Genomic DNA, 18,887 nt, shown 5'->3' on the forward strand with positions numbered 1-18,887 from the left:
CGGGCTTGGAGCTGGGGTTGCAGCAGGGAGCAGGATGGGTGGGTGAGATCCTTACAGAACTCAGTCCAGTGGAGGGGACAGAGGACAAATGAGAAAAGCAGCCAACAGAAGACGCCTTGTGTCAGGGAGGATCTCCTGAGGAGAGGACATTTCAGCAAGACTCGGGGTTGAGAAGAAGCTGCAGTGCAGGGTGGGGACAGCCCCCAGGTCGAGGGCACAGAGGCCGGCGTGCCGGGAACCCCCAGTGTAGTGGTAACGAAGTGAGTGGGAGAGTGGGCTGAATCCTGCAAGGGACAGGAAGGGCTTCTCAGAGGTGGCAGGGATACCCCGCGCACACACGCGCGCGCGCGGGCTTCAGGGATGCTTGGCAGAGCCTGGGCGCCCTATCTTGGTCACCGTCCTCTTGGGTCAACAATGCTGACACAGCCACATCCTCTTACCTGGGCAGGGTGGGGCAGGTTTGGGGAGCAGTGGGCCTGGACCGTTCTCCGGAGATGGTACCCCGTCACATCCACCTTCTTTGTGGCAGCTACCCTTACTGAGGCCCCCAGGCGGCAGGCGCTTTGTGAACTCACCTTTCTCCACTATCCTCACAGTGACCAGGTGGTGAGGAGTCAGGCCCAGGGGGCCCAGAGACATGCTAAGACTCATAGCCAGCAGCAGCAGAACTCACACACCTACACAGGATTTGGGAGCAATGTCTAGACTACCCCCTTCACCTCTGCCCAGAGCAAGGGCTCTCCGACCCCCTCCCTGGCCTGGCAGGTGACTGAACCAGCCTCGAGAGCCCAGTGGCCCGGAGAGCTGCACCTGCCCAGACCCCGGTACTTGAGGATCCCCCTCTCCAGCCTGTGACACTGTGAGCCCCCCAGGTGGTACTCTGCAAGGCTGGGCTTCAGTGACTTGATATTATTGTACTGGAGTATAGTTGACATCCACGTGACATAGTTTCTGGTCCACAACAGTGAGTGGGCCAGTGTAAACATCACCACAGCTATGCCTCTCTGACAAGTGCAGCTACCATTGTCACCATACGTGGGCCACAGAGATTGGATGGATGGATGGATGGATGGATGGATGGATGAATGGATGGGGTGGATCGGGTGGATAGGGTGGATCGGGTGGATGGGGTGGATGGGGTGGATGGGTGGATGGGGTGGATGGGGTGGATGGGTGGATGGATTGATTTTTTCACCGTCGTCTTTAGATCACGTTTCCCAAAACCCAGGGTTTCTTGAGAGGCTGAGTAAGCCCCAGAGCGGCCCCTCCCAGCCCTTGACCTTACTCCCATGGCAATGGATCACCCTGGACAGGGTCCTGGGTGTCATTCATTGTCTCCAATAGTTTGAAGGGGGTCTGAAGCTCTAAAACGTTGGCAAGTTCAGAGCTGGAGAAGAATTGGCTCCAGCAAACCCAGCCTTCCCATGCCCCCACAGAGAGCAACAGTTAAACTGCTACCCACAGACAAAAACAGCTCTGGCAGATGTCTAGAGTTCACTTAGAGCGTTTTAGCAACACGGTGGAACAAAATCACCCAGAACAGTCAATCATACCAGAAGAGAGGGAGCCCTTCATTTTGCCTGCATCATCCCATGCCCAGCCCAGCATTGTTGAGCACCGAGACAGAACTTCCCAGCTAGAAATTTTCCCTCTTACCAGGAAAGGAAGAGCAGAGTGAATGAACAGCTTCTTCAGCCTTGTGGGGGTGGGGGCACTGCACAAGGGTACCATGTCAGGCAATAAGTGGAGTCCTAGCTGACACACAGCCCACAGTGGGTTCAGTGGTCTGCAGCCCAAGCCTGGGGTCGCTTCCCCGAGTCTCCAGGTATATGACTGGGCTTGGTGTCTTTGGCAGTTAGAACAACATCCCCACAGGGTGCTTGGCATGTGGAGTAACAGCTCTCATCGTCACACTGCAGGTGGAAGACTCTTCGTTGTAGTTGTTATTTTTAAAGGGAGATTTCTTGAGGTATAACTGGTATAGATTATAATACGCCAAATGTATGCGGTCATGACGCCGCTACCCCAGTCAAGACACGGAACATACCCTTTGCCCCCAAGACCTTCCCTGTGCCCCTTTGCAGTCAGCCCCTTCCCTCCAGTCCCTGACGACCACCAATCTGTTCTCTGTCCCCACAGTTTTGCCTTTCCCCCGATGTCATAAGAAATAGAGCCACACAGTCCTGCAGTCAGTCTACTGGATCTGACTTTGTTCACTCAGCATGATTTTGAGATCCACCCCCATGTTGTTGCGTGAGTCAGTAACTGGTTGCTCTTTACTGCCAAGTAGCAGTCCATCATGTGGCTATACCACTCTTGGTTGATTCATTCGCCGCTGATGGACATTTGGGTTGTTTTCACTTGGGGGCTATTGTGAACAAAGCTGTTGTGAGCATCTGCCTGCAGTTCTTCGTACGGACCCATGTTCTCAGTGCTATTTAGAAGGAGGATCGCTGAGTGTGTAGTCCAGTGTGTGCTGACCTTGGTAGGAAACAGACAAACCGTTTTCCAATGACCTCTATAGTTTTGCATCCCACCCGCCCTCCCCCGGCAATAGAGGAGAACTATGGTTGCTTCATATCCTCCTTGGCCCTTGGTATTGTCAGTCTTAACATTTGTTTTTGCCACCCCAGCGGCTGTGTCCTGGCATCTCACTGTGGTTTAAAATGTTTCTTTATTAGAGATAGCTGACACACAGTGTTACATTACTTTCAGGTGTACAATACAGTTGATTCGACTTCTTCCAGTAGGTCCTGCTCTGCTCGCCACAAATGAAGCTACCATCTGCCACAATGCTGTTGCAACATCATTGACTATATTCCCTAGGCTGTGCCTTTTATTCCCGTGATTTATTCATTGGCGGACAGTAGATCCTGGTGCCAAGTGCCAATGCAGAAACACATGTTTGACAAGGACATAGTAAACAGGGGCTCAGACCTGTCGTGGATGAAGATCCAGGCCACTCTACCACATAAGCCACCTGGACGAGAAGGTAAGAGAGCTCTAGAAAAGACGGACAGATCACAATGGCTCAGAGTGGCACTCCTGTTGATTCTCTCTTGCTGTGTCCTTCCTCGACCCTTTGGTGCTATTCTCACCTGGACTCCATACTTTCAGAAAGAACTTGGATCTGAGGCCTGAGGCATTTCCATAGCACTAATGTACCACACGTCCCTTATGGGACCCTCTTCTTCTCTTGCACGATTTCTGAAGCGATCTCTTCCTGTTCCCTTTTGTGTAAATGTTTTGTCCATACACGTATCAGACGGTCAGTTCTGCCTCGTACTTTACAGACAGCCTGTGCTCAGGCATTTCCTAAGGTATGAAATGTGAGTTCCTACGACTCCAACAGCCAGGGGCCTTAAGCCGTGATGTATCAGTCAGGGATGGACAGTTCCTCCTGTGATAGTTTTATAATCAAGACACAACGGGGGCACATGGGGGGCTCAGTCAGTTAAGTGTCTGCCTTCAGCTCAGGTCATGATTCCAGAATCCTGGGATGGAGTCCTGAGTCAGACTCCCTGCTCAGCAGGTGAGTCTGCTTCTTTCCCTCTCCCTCTGCCCCTCTCCCTCCCTGCTCGTGTATGTGCACCCTCTCTCTCTCTCTCTCTCTCTCTCTCTGTTTCACTCACTCTATTTCACTTCACTGTCTCTCTCAAATCAATAAATGAACTCTAAAAAAAAAGTGATAAAGATACAATGCCAAGCTCATTCTGCTGGAATACCTCAGGTTTAGCATAGCCCAAAAGGAATAATGAGAATAGCGGGAATAATGGCATATATTAAGTGCCTAACGTGTTCCAGGCCTTTCTTGGGTGCTTTCCTCTGATCACCACAAAATCCTGGCAAAGTGCATTGCATCTCCCAATGTAACATGGACCTTGAAACTCACGGCCTGAGGCTTTGTCCAGGAGCCCGTACTTGGCAGGCGGTAGGTAGATCTGTTGGCACCCATGTGCCTTGACGGAAAAGTTCTTACCATCCTACCATATCTTCCAACTGTCACTTTAAGTGCCATTTGTTTAACAGGAGCAGTAAAATGAACAAATAACAGAAATCTAGTATATGGCCAATTGGGAGATGGTCCAAAAACTTGTTAAATCTGATGCATACCCATGCAAACAAGGTCTGCTACCCAATCATTTGTGAAACGCTGGATTCCACATCCTAACAAGAGTACTACTGGTCTCTTGCTAATGAATCTAAGAGTCCTCTACTATCCCCGGTAGGAATAGTAACAATATGGCTAGAAAGGAAATGTTACATATATTAAAAGAGACGACCTCATGTTAAATGGCCAACTCGTTTTATTTTAAGATGACAACCTCAGAGTGTCTAAAGGACTATGTAATTATCAGAGTGATTCTTGATCATTTCTCCTGGTCCTACCAATATGATTTTCGTCATCTGGCACATCCAGTTAGTATTCACTTGCGTCTAGGTCATTTTTGTTCTTCATCCTCCTCTTTTATATCTTCTAAGTGATGAGAGGCACCAGTGATGCCTGAAATCAGAAAAAGACTTAAGCGAATAATCAGTAGAAGTAATGTTTGGTGTATACTAAAAATTATTCTGGTTCGAAAACCATATTCTCTGTCAGGTGGAGGGCCACTATCTATACTACCACCTGCTCCTTTCTCTTCACATGTTGGGGGTTTCCAACCTCTCATACAGTGACAGTGTTTCTTGCTGTTACACACTCCTCTGAAATTGCATGTACTGACATCACAGTCAAAACCCAAGTCTTGATAAAAAGTACAATTCTGATTCAAGCAGTATTTTCCTGGGCCACATGTTGCCCCATCCACAACTAGCCCCATTTCTGGGATCTCTGTCCCATGGTGTGCATCGTATCCAAAGCATTTTTCTTGATTAATACCTGTTACTACTATGTGACGAAATGTAACATGGTCACCTCCACCAGGAATTTCTTGAACATCACGACAGTGCAGCATTCCACAAAGAACATCATCTTCTTCACATCTAACAGGTTTTCCTCCTCCTCGTACCACCCTCACCCCACAGTTCCCAAATCGATCACCTAATACGTTCAGTTTTTCATAGCATGCTGGTGCAGCATCTTTTATTCCATAGCCAAAAAGGGATTGACACTGCATATCACGATCAGTACAGTTTCCTCTCACACAGACAGCTAACGTTGAACATGGGGTTCCATCCTGGGTGTAAACGTCATTAGGGCAATTATGCGATGTCCCATCACAGTATTCTGGGAGATCACAAATACCGAGTATGTCTCTGCAAAGCAGTCCAGGTTGAGCATATTTGCAGTTAACACAGCAGGAACCTCCATTGCAGTCACTGCCAAGGGAGAGGGCACAAGTGGTGGTGCAACACTTATTCTTAGAGCACTGTTTTAAGGAGCCACAGTCACATTCTTCCCTCCTGTCCACGACCAGGTCACCACAACGAGCAGCTACGTAAGGATAATTGGTGTATGGTACATTTGGTATGCTCAAACAAGGATCCCAAATATTGACCTTGTGATGCAGTCTGTCATAAGTACAATTGCTCATCATATCCAATAAATCAGGCTGAGGAGCCATGACGCAGTGCTTTCTTCGAAAGCAAATACAACCAGGTGTATCATGAACGGCGCCTAAAGTATGACCTAGGACATGTGCTGAAATAGTCGCAGCCAAAAATAAGTGGTATCTTGCTATATATACGTATGCCACGCCCCAGTTAGGATTGCATGCTCCATTGTGTTGGCCATAATAGGAGGCCTCCAGTATTGGTTCTGCTGAAAGAACCAGTGAAGTGTCATGAGGAATTTCGTCAAACCAACCCCAGTATTTATTCACACCAAAATCAGCCATGAGATCTTGAATATTAAAGAAGCTATCCAGATCCCACTTATCGACTCTATCCCATATGCACAAAACACGTAAGTAGACATCCAGGAGGGCTGGTTTGAAGATGGTATGTATTATGTTGTTCAAAATTACTACATCCTGTACAATACGAGTGTAATTTCTGTCGATCACAAATACTGAGAGAGTAGTGGTGTAATGGATTTTAAAGTATTTCTTATGTGGCCACCACAAATACACAGGGCCTGCTCTAGGAGTTCCAGCAAGCATTGCCTCCTCATATGCTTGATCTGTATCTTGCTCTCCAATCTTACACTTTTGAGCCTCTGATGATCTTCCTTCTGTCACAAGCAGGGAAACCACGTGCTCAAATGTGGAAGAAGCCTCCAGCGGTTTTATTTCATACGTGAAGTCATCGACCTGCAGCATGCCACGCAGACCCCCATTGCAGGTGTCCAGCGTGCCCATGGACCCAGGGACCCCTTCCAGGTAGCTGTAGTAGTAGCAGTCTCGGGGGACAAAAGGGTAGTCCTCCTGCATGGCACCCTGATCGTTATCGGTGATCACAGGAAAATGTCTGGGCAGCAGGTTCTTCTTAACTTTCATGTGAACCACATGTCTTTGCCCCCTGAAGTGAATCTTATAGGAGAGGTGGCCTTGTCTCTCCATTCCACCCACCCTGTGGGACACCTTCCTGGGGATCACGACTTCAGAGGAAGTGAAGCGCCATCCTGGGAGGGCACGGGAGCAGCAGCCTGGGGACAGGAGTAGCCAGAGCAGAGGCAGCCAGAGATTACCTGTCAAGTGGGCCTGGGCCCAGGCAGGCCCCATAAGTGAAGGAGCCTGTGACCACAGAAGATGTAAACAGGCGGGAGGTAGGCAAGATGATCCCTGAAACAGCAACTTTTCTAGCGGTGGAGTCCTGAGGAGAGCAGAGAGGGACTGGGGACTAGGCCTCCCCAGAGGGGGTGGGTGGGGGTGGGGGTGGGGGGGAGGCAGAGAAGCTGTTACATAATAATGATGTGCTCAGTAGGGGAGGCTGTGCTCAGTGAGCTGGGTGTCTGAGCACAGGGGACCTAGAGAAGAGAAAAGATGGGAGGCACTGGGAATAGTAGTGTGTAGTGTGTCCCTGGGCCAAAAGGTCCCACGGTCTCTTGGAGAAGGCACACGGGAAGAATCAGTGCACTTGGTGGAAGTTCAGTGAGGGAAGGGCTTCTCTTTCTCAAACTAAATGGCATAAGCGATCGACACATAATTAACACGGAGGTTGGAGAGGACAGTGGGAGCTTCTTCAAATAATGTTGAGGAGAGAATTAGATTCCCTCACACTTTACAACACTTGAGTGCACTTGGCGATGATTGATGGAAAGAAATTGTAAATGGAGGTCATGAGCAGAAAAGTTAGCGTGTATAATAAAACAAGTCAGTCCCCAGACTTTTAGAGCCACTCGTACATTGTTTCAGCCCACAACAGCCATAGGCACAGGGAGAACTGTGGTATGGGTGTCCCACCCCTGTCTGGCAAGGCTGCGGAGGTAGGATCGCTACCGCGGTGTACCTGGAAGGCAGGCCTTCCACTCTAGTGGGTCCAGGAGGTGGGATGGGATCCCCAGAGAGAGGAGCATGGAGCCAAAGAGGATTACTCTCTTGCCCTAAGGTTCTGGACTTGCTTGGGATCTGTCACTCCTTTCTTCCCTATTTCTTCCTTTTGGAATGGCAGTGTACATCCTTTGCCTGTCCCGCTGTTGTACCTTGGAGGCATCTAACTTATTTTATTTTACTTTTTTTGTATATTTTTTTTATTGGAGTTTGATTTGCCAGCATATAACACCCAGTGCTCATTCCGTCAAGTGCCCCCCTCAGTGGCCGTCACCCAGTCACCCCATCCCCCTGCCCACCTCCCCCCTTCTGCTACCCCTTGTTCGTTTCCCAGAGTCAGGAGTCTCTCATGTTCTGTCACCCTCTCTGATTTTTCCCACTCATGGTCTCTCCTTTCCCCTATAATCCCTTTCACTATTTTTTATATTCCCCATATGAGTGAAACCATATAACGTTTGTCCTTCTCAATTGACTTACTTCACTCAGCATAATACCTCCAGTTCCATCCACGTCGAAGCAAATGGTGGGTATTTGTTGTTTCTAATGACTGAGTAATATTCCATTGTATACATGGACCACATCTTCTTTATCCATTCATCTTTCGAAGGACACCGAGGCTCCTTCCACAGTGTGGCTATTGCGGACATTGCTGCTATAAACTTTGGGGTGCAGGTGTCTCCGCTTTTCACTGAATCTGTATCTTTGGGGTAAATCCCTAGTAGTGCAATTGCTGGGTCGTAGGGTAGCTCTATTTTTAACTCTTTGAGGAACCTCCACACTGTTTTGCAGAGTGGCTGTACCAGTTCACATGCCCACCAACGGTGCAAGAGGGTTCCCCTTTCTCCACATCCCCTCCAACATTGGTTGTTTCCTGTCTTGTTCATTTTCACCATTCTCACTGGGGTGAGGTGGTATCTCATTGTGGTTTTGATTTGTATTTCCCTGATGGCAAGGGATGCGGAGCATTTTCTCATGTGCTTATTGGTCATGTGTATGTCTTCTTTGGTGAAATTTCCGTTCCTGTCTTTTGCCCATTTCATGATTGGATTGTTTGTTTCTTTGCCGTTGAGTGTAATAAGTTTTTTATAGACCTTGGATGCGAGCCCTTTATCTGATACGTCATTTGCAAATATCTTCTCTGGTTCCATTGGTTGTCTTTTAGTTTTGTTGTGCAGAAGCCTTTTATCTTGATCAAGTCCCAGTGGTTCATTTTTGCTTTTGTTTCCCCTGCCTTCACAGATATATCTTGCAAGAAGTTGCAGTGGCCAAGTTCAGAAAGGGTGTTACAATTGAACCCAAAAGCATAAGTATCTAGGAATAAACCTAACTAAAGAGGTAAAGGATCTATACCCTAAAAACTACAGAACACTTCTGAAAGAAATTGAGGAAGACACAAAGAGATGGAACAGTATTCCATGCTCATGGAGTGGAAGAATTAATATTGTGAAGATGCCAATGCTACTCAGGGCAATTTGCATGTTCAGTGCAATCCCTATCAAAATACCATGGACTTTCTTCAGAGAGTTGGAACAAATCATCTTAAGATTTGTGTGGAATCAGAAAAGACCCCGAACATCCAGGGGAATATTGAGAAAGAAAACCAGAGCCGGGGGCATCACAGTGCCAGAGTTTAAGTTATACTACAAAGCTGTGATCATTAAGACACTGTGACACTGGCACAAAAACAGACACAAAATCAATGGAACAGAATAGAGAACCCAGAAATGGGCCCTCAACTCTATGGTCAACTAATATTTGACAAAGCAGGAAAGACTATCCACTGGAAAAAGGACAGTCTCTTCAATAAATGGTACTGGGAGAATTGGACAGCCACGTGCAGAAGAATGAAACTAGACCATTCTCTTACACCAGACACAAAGATAAACTCAAAATGGATGAAGGATCTAAATGTGAGACAAGAATCCATCAAAATCCTAGAGGAGAACACAGGCAACACCCTTTTTGAATTAATTAATTAATTAATTAATTTATTTATTTATTTATCTATTTATCTATTTATTTATTTTTATTCAGAAAATATCCACAGATTATTGAAAGATCCAGAGTGAGGCTTGGTCGGAAGGTGCTCTGAATTAATCTGGGCCATCATGTGGCCAATGTCACATTTCACTCATCTTTTCTCCCCATTTGCTCCAGGCATGATCTCCTTCGGTCCAAGTAGCATACAATTCACTTCTAGAGTGATTAAAGCTCTGGAAGGGGATGGAGTCTAGAGGGGAATGCCAGCTTGGTCCGGTTCTGAGAGGAGCCCTCTTCGGGGCTGCAGACTGCTGGATTCTGAAGGCTTAAAGAGACTCGTGTGTGTGCTTGTGTGTGTGTGTGTGTGTGTGTGTGTGTGTGTGACTCATAAACTGTTTATGGTGTCTTTAGGATGCAGTGTGGACAGAGAACGGTCTCTCACAGACAGAGAATCTTTATCCCAGTGAGTTGGCTCATTTGTCGTTTTCATAGGCAGCTGGAGTCTTCCTCTGGGAATACTCAGAACTCCTCAGTCCCCACCGTGTACACAATACACTACAGATGGTGGTGTCACACACAGGATGGACACCAGGTGCAGTGCCGCATGCTGGGGATGCCTTTGTTGAAGTAGGACAGGAAGGTGTGCTACTCCACAGGGTGTCAGGCTGTAGGCGACCACATGCCCTGTCTGTGTCGGATTCCCCAGCTCACGGGGGCCCATGGTCCCAGCGGCACCAGGGTCACCCTGTTGTCCACAACTATGGGACCGACCTTTAAAGTCACAATTAGTATTTTTAAAGATTTTACTCACTTACTTATTTATTCATTTGTTTATTTATTTATTCATTTATGTATTTATTTATTTATTTGAGACACAGAGAGAGCACAAGCGGGGAGCAGGAGGAGGGAGAAGCAGACTCCCCAGTGAGCAGGGAGACTGACAAGGGGCTCCATCCCAGAACCCCGAGATCACAACCCGAGCCGAAGGCAGACGCTTAACTGACTGAGCCACCCAGGCGCCCTCAAGTTGGTATGACATATCTTCTTTTCCACTTTGGAGCTAATCAAGAGAGGAAAAGAGAAAAGTTGCTATGCAATGTATTTTGTTGAATAATATACAGAATTCATAGTCTGGCACCGTGTCACCTTATATATGAAAGGATGTTGTAATGAGACATAGTGAATACTCCTAGGAAACTACTGGGATGATAATCTCTCCTAAAGGACTCAAAGGCTTCCCCCCCAGTCCTGTCAATTTTTATTTACAAAAATAAGCAGCATTTGAGTACTGATCTCTTTTTCTCCTCATACCAGAAAGGAAACAAAGAACATGAACAATCTACCTCCTAGCCAGAAAAAAAGTGTTTTATAACCTCAAAACAAATGTTTACTCACCAAGAGCCGTAAATGGCTCAAATTGGAGATTTTGGTGGGATTTTCATCAGTAACTAAACTACTGAAGCTGCAAACCATCTAGGGAGCCATCAATTGTCTATCTCCTACACTTCTGAAAACCTTTGTGTTGGAATCAATCTTTTGTTCTAATCTTTGAAGCATGACCACTGTAAAATGACCATATTCATTCGGCTGGCACCTGAAAAACATGGAGCATGAATTTGTAGAATGAACAAATGAGCAATTTTTCCTGTGTGCTTAAAGTCCGATATGGCTCCGTCACTGAAGTGCAGGGTGCAGAAAGCATAAATCCCTAGTGTGAGTCCACCCGCACTCCACAAATGAGGGCACTGAGGTCCAGAGAAGGACAGTGACTTGGCCAAGGTCACACGGCAAGCAGAACCCAGGTCTCTGACTCTCAGTTCAGAGAGGCCTGGGACTCTGAGATGGGCATCCTCCATGCTGGATCTCCAGCGCCCCCAGCCCCCACCGGGCAGAGAAGGAAGCATGTGAACCTCAGAGGGCAAGACAGATGCCAGACCTGGGGCAGTGGCAGACGTGCATGTTTTGGAAGTGCCCTGAGGGCTCTGACTGCCTCACACACACACAGCCTGGAATAGAGAGGAGCAGACTGGGCCTGAGGGAGCAGCCATGCCAGGAGTGGGAAGTGGCTCTTGCCCCACGGCCCAGGAGAAGGGACATGGAGATGGCCTGGCAGGGCTGCTGGGTGGGAGTCGGAGGAGCAGGTGGCTGCTGGCCTTTTGGCCACCACCACTTGCTCAAATTCCCCTACCCAAGTGTGACTGGGAGCCACTGAGCCAGGGGTCACATGTCCCCCAACCCCTGTTTCTTTGCCTCATCCATCATAGCAGGCCTCACCTGCTGTGATTGGCTGTGTCCCCTGCCTTGTGCATCCCTGTTCTCAGACTGGGAGTTTTCCAAGTCAGATTAACCCTGTGTTCCCAGCGCCTAGCCCGGGTCCCAGCCCAGATAGGCAGATATCCAGTGACCGTTTGGGACAAGCCAGGGGGATGAGTGCTAATGGTGGAGTTTCAGGCCCACAGATATGGCTAGCCCTCATCAAGACAGTCCCCTTCAGCAGGACCACACACAGTTCTGGGCTTGCCTGATGCAGAGTGAGAGGCATGGCTACCCGCATGGGGATGGGGCCGAGGTGAGGGAAAGGGTGCCCGAGGGCTGTGACAGGGTCTTGGGGGAATGTGAAGACTGCAGTCGGGTGACTGGTGCTCCACTGGGTGGAGAGCAAATTGGCTCGGGCTTGGAGCTGGGGTTGCAGCAGGGAGCAGGATGGGTGGGTGAGATCCTTACAGAACTCAGTCCAGTGGAGGGGACAGAGGACAAATGAGAAAAGCAGCCAACAGAAGACGCCTTGTGTCAGGGAGGATCTCCTGAGGAGAGGACATTTCAGCAAGACTCGGGGTTGAGAAGAAGCTGCAGTGCAGGGTGGGGACAGCCCCCAGGTCGAGGGCACAGAGGCCGGCGTGCCGGGAACCCCCAGTGTAGTGGTAACGAAGTGAGTGGGAGAGTGGGCTGAATCCTGCAAGGGACAGGAAGGGCTTCTCAGAGGTGGCAGGGATACCCCGCGCACACACGCGCGCGCGCGGGCTTCAGGGATGCTTGGCAGAGCCTGGGCGCCCTATCTTGGTCACCGTCCTCTTGGGTCAACAATGCTGACACAGCCACATCCTCTTACCTGGGCAGGGTGGGGCAGGTTTGGGGAGCAGTGGGCCTGGACCGTTCTCCGGAGATGGTACCCCGTCACATCCACCTTCTTTGTGGCAGCTACCCTTACTGAGGCCCCCAGGCGGCAGGCGCTTTGTGAACTCACCTTTCTCCACTATCCTCACAGTGACCAGGTGGTGAGGAGTCAGGCCCAGGGGGCCCAGAGACATGCTAAGACTCATAGCCAGCAGCAGCAGAACTCACACACCTACACAGGATTTGGGAGCAATGTCTAGACTACCCCCTTCACCTCTGCCCAGAGCAAGGGCTCTCCGACCCCCTCCCTGGCCTGGCAGGTGACTGAACCAGCCTCGAGAGCCCAGTGGCCCGGAGAGCTGCACCTGCCCAGACCCCGGTACTTGAGGATCCCCCTCTCCAGCCTGTGACACTGTGAGCCCCCCAGGTGGTACTCTGCAAGGCTGGGCTTCAGTGACTTGATATTATTGTACTGGAGTATAGTTGACATCCACGTGACATAGTTTCTGGTCCACAACAGTGAGTGGGCCAGTGTAAACATCACCACAGCTATGCCTCTCTGACAAGTGCAGCTACCATTGTCACCATACGTGGGCCACAGAGATTGGATGGATGGATGGATGGATGGATGGATGGATGAATGGATGGGGTGGATCGGGTGGATAGGGTGGATCGGGTGGATGGGGTGGATGGGGTGGATGGGTGGATGGGGTGGATGGGGTGGATGGGTGGATGGATTGATTTTTTCACCGTCGTCTTTAGATCACGTTTCCCAAAACCCAGGGTTTCTTGAGAGGCTGAGTAAGCCCCAGAGCGGCCCCTCCCAGCCCTTGACCTTACTCCCATGGCAATGGATCACCCTGGACAGGGTCCTGGGTGTCATTCATTGTCTCCAATAGTTTGAAGGGGGTCTGAAGCTCTAAAACGTTGGCAAGTTCAGAGCTGGAGAAGAATTGGCTCCAGCAAACCCAGCCTTCCCATGCCCCCACAGAGAGCAACAGTTAAACTGCTACCCACAGACAAAAACAGCTCTGGCAGATGTCTAGAGTTCACTTAGAGCGTTTTAGCAACACGGTGGAACAAAATCACCCAGAACAGTCAATCATACCAGAAGAGAGGGAGCCCTTCATTTTGCCTGCATCATCCCATGCCCAGCCCAGCATTGTTGAGCACCGAGACAGAACTTCCCAGCTAGAAATTTTCCCTCTTACCAGGAAAGGAAGAGCAGAGTGAATGAACAGCTTCTTCAGCCTTGTGGGGGTGGGGGCACTGCACAAGGGTACCATGTCAGGCAATAAGTGGAGTCCTAGCTGACACACAGCCCACAGTGGGTTCAGTGGTCTGCAGCCCAAGCCTGGGGTCGCTTCCCCGAGTCTCCAGGTATATGACTGGGCTTGGTGTCTTTGGCAGTTAGAACAACATCCCCACAGGGTGCTTGGCATGTGGAGTAACAGCTCTCATCGTCACACTGCAGGTGGAAGACTCTTCGTTGTAGTTGTTATTTTTAAAGGGAGATTTCTTGAGGTATAACTGGTATAGATTATAATACGCCAAATGTATGCGGTCATGACGCCGCTACCCCAGTCAAGACACGGAACATACCCTTTGCCCCCAAGACCTTCCCTGTGCCCCTTTGCAGTCAGCCCCTTCCCTCCAGTCCCTGACGACCACCAATCTGTTCTCTGTCCCCACAGTTTTGCCTTTCCCCCGATGTCATAAGAAATAGAGCCACACAGTCCTGCAGTCAGTCTACTGGATCTGACTTTGTTCACTCAGCATGATTTTGAGATCCACCCCCATGTTGTTGCGTGAGTCAGTAACTGGTTGCTCTTTACTGCCAAGTAGCAGTCCATCATGTGGCTATACCACTCTTGGTTGATTCATTCGCCGCTGATGGACATTTGGGTTGTTTTCACTTGGGGGCTATTGTGAACAAAGCTGTTGTGAGCATCTGCCTGCAGTTCTTCGTACGGACCCATGTTCTCAGTGCTATTTAGAAGGAGGATCGCTGAGTGTGTAGTCCAGTGTGTGCTGACCTTGGTAGGAAACAGACAAACCGTTTTCCAATGACCTCTATAGTTTTGCATCCCACCCGCCCTCCCCCGGCAATAGAGGAGAACTATGGTTGCTTCATATCCTCCTTGGCCCTTGGTATTGTCAGTCTTAACATTTGTTTTTGCCACCCCAGCGGCTGTGTCCTGGCATCTCACTGTGGTTTAAAATGTTTCTTTATTAGAGATAGCTGACACACAGTGTTACATTACTTTCAGGTGTACAATACAGTTGATTCGACTTCTTCCAGTAGGTCCTGCTCTGCTCGCCACAAATGAAGCTACCATCTGCCACAATGCTGTTGCAACATCATTGACTATATTCCCTAGGCTGTGCCTTTTATTCCCGTGATTTATTCATTGGCGGACAGTAGATCCTGGTGCCAAGTGCCAATGCAGAAACACATGTTTGACAAGGACATAGTAAACAGGGGCTCAGACCTGTCGTGGATGAAGATCCAGGCCACTCTACCACATAAGCCACCTGGACGAGAAGGTAAGAGAGCTCTAGAAAAGACGGACAGATCACAATGGCTCAGAGTGGCACTCCTGTTGATTCTCTCTTGCTGTGTCCTTCCTCGACCCTTTGGTGCTATTCTCACCTGGACTCCATACTTTCAGAAAGAACTTGGATCTGAGGCCTGAGGCATTTCCATAGCACTAATGTACCACACGTCCCTTATGGGACCCTCTTCTTCTCTTGCACGATTTCTGAAGCGATCTCTTCCTGTTCCCTTTTGTGTAAATGTTTTGTCCATACACGTATCAGACGGTCAGTTCTGCCTCGTACTTTACAGACAGCCTGTGCTCAGGCATTTCCTAAGGTATGAAATGTGAGTTCCTACGACTCCAACAGCCAGGGGCCTTAAGCCGTGATGTATCAGTCAGGGATGGACAGTTCCTCCTGTGATAGTTTTATAATCAAGACACAACGGGGGCACATGGGGGGCTCAGTCAGTTAAGTGTCTGCCTTCAGCTCAGGTCATGATTCCAGAATCCTGGGATGGAGTCCTGAGTCAGACTCCCTGCTCAGCAGGTGAGTCTGCTTCTTTCCCTCTCCCTCTGCCCCTCTCCCTCCCTGCTCGTGTATGTGCACCCTCTCTCTCTCTCTCTCTCTCTCTCTCTGTTTCACTCACTCTATTTCACTTCACTGTCTCTCTCAAATCAATAAATGAACTCTAAAAAAAAAGTGATAAAGATACAATGCCAAGCTCATTCTGCTGGAATACCTCAGGTTTAGCATAGCCCAAAAGGAATAATGAGAATAGCGGGAATAATGGCATATATTAAGTGCCTAACGTGTTCCAGGCCTTTCTTGGGTGCTTTCCTCTGATCACCACAAAATCCTGGCAAAGTGCATTGCATCTCCCAATGTAACATGGACCTTGAAACTCACGGCCTGAGGCTTTGTCCAGGAGCCCGTACTTGGCAGGCGGTAGGTAGATCTGTTGGCACCCATGTGCCTTGACGGAAAAGTTCTTACCATCCTACCATATCTTCCAACTGTCACTTTAAGTGCCATTTGTTTAACAGGAGCAGTAAAATGAACAAATAACAGAAATCTAGTATATGGCCAATTGGGAGATGGTCCAAAAACTTGTTAAATCTGATGCATACCCATGCAAACAAGGTCTGCTACCCAATCATTTGTGAAACGCTGGATTCCACATCCTAACAAGAGTACTACTGGTCTCTTGCTAATGAATCTAAGAGTCCTCTACTATCCCCGGTAGGAATAGTAACAATATGGCTAGAAAGGAAATGTTACATATATTAAAAGAGACGACCTCATGTTAAATGGCCAACTCGTTTTATTTTAAGATGACAACCTCAGAGTGTCTAAAGGACTATGTAATTATCAGAGTGATTCTTGATCATTTCTCCTGGTCCTACCAATATGATTTTCGTCATCTGGCACATCCAGTTAGTATTCACTTGCGTCTAGGTCATTTTTGTTCTTCATCCTCCTCTTTTATATCTTCTAAGTGATGAGAGGCACCAGTGATGCCTGAAATCAGAAAAAGACTTAAGCGAATAATCAGTAGAAGTAATGTTTGGTGTATACTAAAAATTATTCTGGTTCGAAAACCATATTCTCTGTCAGGTGGAGGGCCACTATCTATACTACCACCTGCTCCTTTCTCTTCACATGTTGGGGGTTTCCAACCTCTCATACAGTGACAGTGTTTCTTGCTGTTACACACTCCTCTGAAATTGCATGTACTGACATCACAGTCAAAACCCAAGTCTTGATAAAAAGTACAATTCTGATTCAAGCAGTATTTTCCTGGGCCACATGTTGCCCCATCCACAACTAGCCCCATTTCTGGGATCTCTGTCCCATGGTGTGCATCGTATCCAAAGCATTTTTCTTGATTAATACCTGTTACTACTATGTGACGAAATGTAACATGGTCACCTCCACCAGGAATTTCTTGAACATCACGACAGTGCAGCATTCCACAAAGAACATCATCTTCTTCACATCTAACAGGTTTTCCTCCTCCTCGTACCACCCTCACCCCACAGTTCCCAAATCGATCACCTAATACGTTCAGTTTTTCATAGCATGCTGGTGCAGCATCTTTTATTCCATAGCCAAAAAGGGATTGACACTGCATATCACGATCAGTACAGTTTCCTCTCACACAGACAGCTAACGTTGAACATGGGGTTCCATCCTGGGTGTAAACGTCATTAGGGCAATTATGCGATGTCCCATCACAGTATTCTGGGAGATCACAAATACCGAGTATGTCTCTGCAAAGCAGTCCAGGTTGAGCATATTTGCAGTTAACACAGCAGGAACCTCCATTGCAGTCACTGCCAAGGGAGAGGGCACAAGTGGTGGTGCAACACTTATTCTTAGAGCACTGTTTTAAGGAGCCACAGTCACATTCTTCCCTCCTGTCCACGACCAGGTCACCACAACGAGCAGCTACGTAAGGATAATTGGTGTATGGTACATTTGGTATGCTCAAACAAGGATCCCAAATATTGACCTTGTGATGCAGTCTGTCATAAGTACAATTGCTCATCATATCCAATAAATCAGGCTGAGGAGCCATGACGCAGTGCTTTCTTCGAAAGCAAATACAACCAGGTGTATCATGAACGGCGCCTAAAGTATGACCTAGGACATGTGCTGAAATAGTCGCAGCCAAAAATAAGTGGTATCTTGCTATATATACGTATGCCACGCCCCAGTTAGGATTGCATGCTCCATTGTGTTGGCCATAATAGGAGGCCTCCAGTATTGGTTCTGCTGAAAGAACCAGTGAAGTGTCATGAGGAATTTCGTCAAACCAACCCCAGTATTTATTCACACCAAAATCAGCCATGAGATCTTGAATATTAAAGAAGCTATCCAGATCCCACTTATCGACTCTATCCCATATGCACAAAACACGTAAGTAGACATCCAGGAGGGCTGGTTTGAAGATGGTATGTATTATGTTGTTCAAAATTACTACATCCTGTACAATACGAGTGTAATTTCTGTCGATCACAAATACTGAGAGAGTAGTGGTGTAATGGATTTTAAAGTATTTCTTATGTGGCCACCACAAATACACAGGGCCTGCTCTAGGAGTTCCAGCAAGCATTGCCTCCTCATATGCTTGATCTGTATCTTGCTCTCCAATCTTACACTTTTGAGCCTCTGATGATCTTCCTTCTGTCACAAGCAGGGAAACCACGTGCTCAAATGTGGAAGAAGCCTCCAGCGGTTTTATTTCATACGTGAAGTCATCGACCTGCAGCATGCCACGCAGACCCCCATTGCAGGTGTCCAGCGTGCCCATGGACCCAGGGACCCCTTCCAGGTAGCTGTAGTAGTAGCAGTCTCGGGGGACAAAAGGGTAGTCCTCCTGCATGGCACCCTGATCGTTATCGGTGATCACAGGAAAATGTCTGGGCAGCAGGTTCTTCTTAACTTTCATGTGAACCACATGTCTTTGCCCCCTGAAGTGAATCTTATAGGAGAGGTGGCCTTGTCTCTCCATTCCACCCACCCTGTGGGACACCTTCCTGGGGATCACGACTTCAGAGGAAGTGAAGCGCCATCCTGGGAGGGCACGGGAGCAGCAGCCTGGGGACAGGAGTAGCCAGAGCAGAGGCAGCCAGAGATTACCTGTCAAGTGGGCCTGGGCCCAGGCAGGCCCCATAAGTGAAGGAGCCTGTGACCACAGAAGATGTAAACAGGCGGGAGGTAGGCAAGATGATCCCTGAAACAGCAACTTTTCTAGCGGTGGAGTCCTGAGGAGAGCAGAGAGGGACTGGGGACTAGGCCTCCCCAGAGGGGGTGGGTGGG

The 18,887-nt window shown here is 48.5% G+C and overlaps 3 protein-coding genes across 3 annotated transcripts in view; 1 reads left to right on the forward strand and 2 right to left on the reverse strand.

Moving 5' to 3' along the window:
- Positions 1–18,418, forward strand: part of LOC144320823 (uncharacterized) — a 68,767-nt gene extending 50,349 nt beyond the window's left edge. The window contains exons 7-12 of the mRNA XM_077909802.1: positions 2,716–2,992; positions 6,186–6,320; positions 8,670–9,340; positions 10,289–10,440; positions 14,795–15,071; positions 18,265–18,418. The gene's annotated coding sequence lies outside the window, so the exon portion shown is untranslated. The remainder of the gene's footprint in view (positions 1–2,715; positions 2,993–6,185; positions 6,321–8,669; positions 9,341–10,288; positions 10,441–14,794; positions 15,072–18,264) is intronic.
- Positions 4,290–6,807, reverse strand: LOC144320817 (disintegrin and metalloproteinase domain-containing protein 20-like). Its single transcript, XM_077909797.1, has 2 exons — positions 4,880–6,807; positions 4,290–4,504 (listed from the first exon to the last, which is right to left on the reverse strand). The coding sequence occupies exons 1-2, from the start codon at positions 6,660–6,662 to the stop codon at positions 4,443–4,445; spliced, it is 1,845 nt and encodes a 614-aa protein (XP_077765923.1). The 5' UTR covers positions 6,663–6,807; the 3' UTR covers positions 4,290–4,442.
- On the reverse strand, positions 16,369–18,886 carry LOC144320818 (disintegrin and metalloproteinase domain-containing protein 20-like). The gene is made up of 2 exons (XM_077909798.1): positions 16,959–18,886; positions 16,369–16,583 (listed from the first exon to the last, which is right to left on the reverse strand). Exons 1-2 carry the CDS (start codon positions 18,739–18,741, stop codon positions 16,522–16,524), a joined length of 1,845 nt encoding a protein of 614 aa, XP_077765924.1. The 5' UTR covers positions 18,742–18,886; the 3' UTR covers positions 16,369–16,521.
- Position 18,887: the final 1 nt, after the last annotated feature.

The sequence above is a fragment of the Canis aureus genome, chromosome 9 (assembly GCF_053574225.1).
Source record: "Canis aureus isolate CA01 chromosome 9, VMU_Caureus_v.1.0, whole genome shotgun sequence".
In the NCBI taxonomy this organism is placed as follows: Eukaryota; Metazoa; Chordata; class Mammalia; order Carnivora; family Canidae; genus Canis; species Canis aureus.

Bases quoted from the DNA above. Each gene is read 5' to 3' on its own strand.
- LOC144320818 (XM_077909798.1), bottom strand. From the start codon at position 18,741: ATGGGGCCTGCCTGGGCCCAGGCCCACTTGACAGGTAATCTCTGGCTG. The intron at 16,584-16,958 runs GTATTAATCAAG...TTCTGATTTCAG, and splicing joins TCGTCACATAGTAGTAACAG to GCATCACTGGTGCCTCTCAT.
- LOC144320817 (XM_077909797.1), bottom strand. From the start codon at position 6,662: ATGGGGCCTGCCTGGGCCCAGGCCCACTTGACAGGTAATCTCTGGCTG. The intron at 4,505-4,879 runs GTATTAATCAAG...TTCTGATTTCAG, and splicing joins TCGTCACATAGTAGTAACAG to GCATCACTGGTGCCTCTCAT.